Source organism: Pygoscelis adeliae, unplaced genomic scaffold, assembly GCF_000699105.1.
Source record: "Pygoscelis adeliae isolate BGI_AS28 unplaced genomic scaffold, ASM69910v1 Scaffold108, whole genome shotgun sequence".
Taxonomy (NCBI): Eukaryota; Metazoa; Chordata; class Aves; order Sphenisciformes; family Spheniscidae; genus Pygoscelis; species Pygoscelis adeliae.
In genome coordinates this window covers 4690204-4691144 of record NW_008825498.1, presented here as the reverse complement: position 1 = coordinate 4691144, position 941 = coordinate 4690204, and the positions used below count along the sequence as shown (strand labels likewise).

At 44.7% G+C, this 941-nt stretch overlaps 1 protein-coding gene across 1 annotated transcript in view; it reads right to left on the bottom strand.

Moving 5' to 3' along the window:
* TRAPPC8 (trafficking protein particle complex 8) overlaps positions 1-798 on the bottom strand; it is a 65636-nt gene extending 64838 nt beyond the window's left edge. Inside the window, exon 1 of the mRNA XM_009331478.1 lies at positions 783-798. Within this exon, the coding sequence (XP_009329753.1) occupies positions 783-798 (16 nt within the window). The remainder of the gene's footprint in view (positions 1-782) is intronic.
* Positions 799-941: the final 143 nt, after the last annotated feature.

The following is a 941-nucleotide window of genomic DNA, read 5'->3' as shown; positions in this document are numbered from 1 at the left end:
CAGTCCAAATAGCATGTAAAATCTATGAGTTTTACTTGGTTTAATAATTCTTTCAACCCTAGTGCTTGCTGAATAAAATCAGCAATAAAAATAACAACTGGGCGTTTCTATTTCTCTTAGGAGCCATCGTGTGAATGTCCACTTACGGAATAGTTTCACAAGTAATTGAAGCCAACTTAAGCCTCACTTACTGACAAAAAAACCAGTTCCACCCTCCCTAATTGCTCTCCACTTTGTGCTACCACTTTGTACCTCCATAACTCTTTCTCAAGTGGATACATAATCACCTGGAGCAATGAACTAACACACCTGAAAATTAGCCCTGTTTTTAAGAAGTGGTCCAGCTTACTGCTTGGCCAAAGCTTCACAAAACAGGAGAAAGGGCTCCAAGGAGCCGTGGCTCCGGGCTGGAGATGGGACCAACCCTGTCAAAGGAAGCCGGGGCTGTGAGTGACCTCAGCCGTCTGCAAAAACACCCTGGAGCTGATGAAATGTTCCTTAGAGGGCGTGAGCTGGACCTGCAGAGGCAATACGCGGGCTATAACTTTGGCACTATTTTGGTTTGGATGAGAAGCATGCTTGCTCACTGCACTTTGGGTTCCTATGAAGGAATGGGTTTAGATGTAACTGAACTAGAAAATGTTTTCCATGGGCACAGCTACTGCACTCAAACTGCTAATGGGAGGCCAGTCCACAAGCCGAAAGCGTCAGCTGTTCCAGTCTACTAAATCCACTCCTCTTGGGATGCACTACTTGCTAATGTAGACATAGCCACCTATTACCTTCTCTCAGCTCCATTTTGGGGGTAACGTCAATCATCTGCTACTGTCTGCACTGAAAGCACCAGAACTGCTTCCTCGGTAATGGCGAGGCAAAGGGCTGACAACAGGGAAACAAAGAACATGTAATTTTGTTCATTGAGATTTATTATTCTGCTTTAA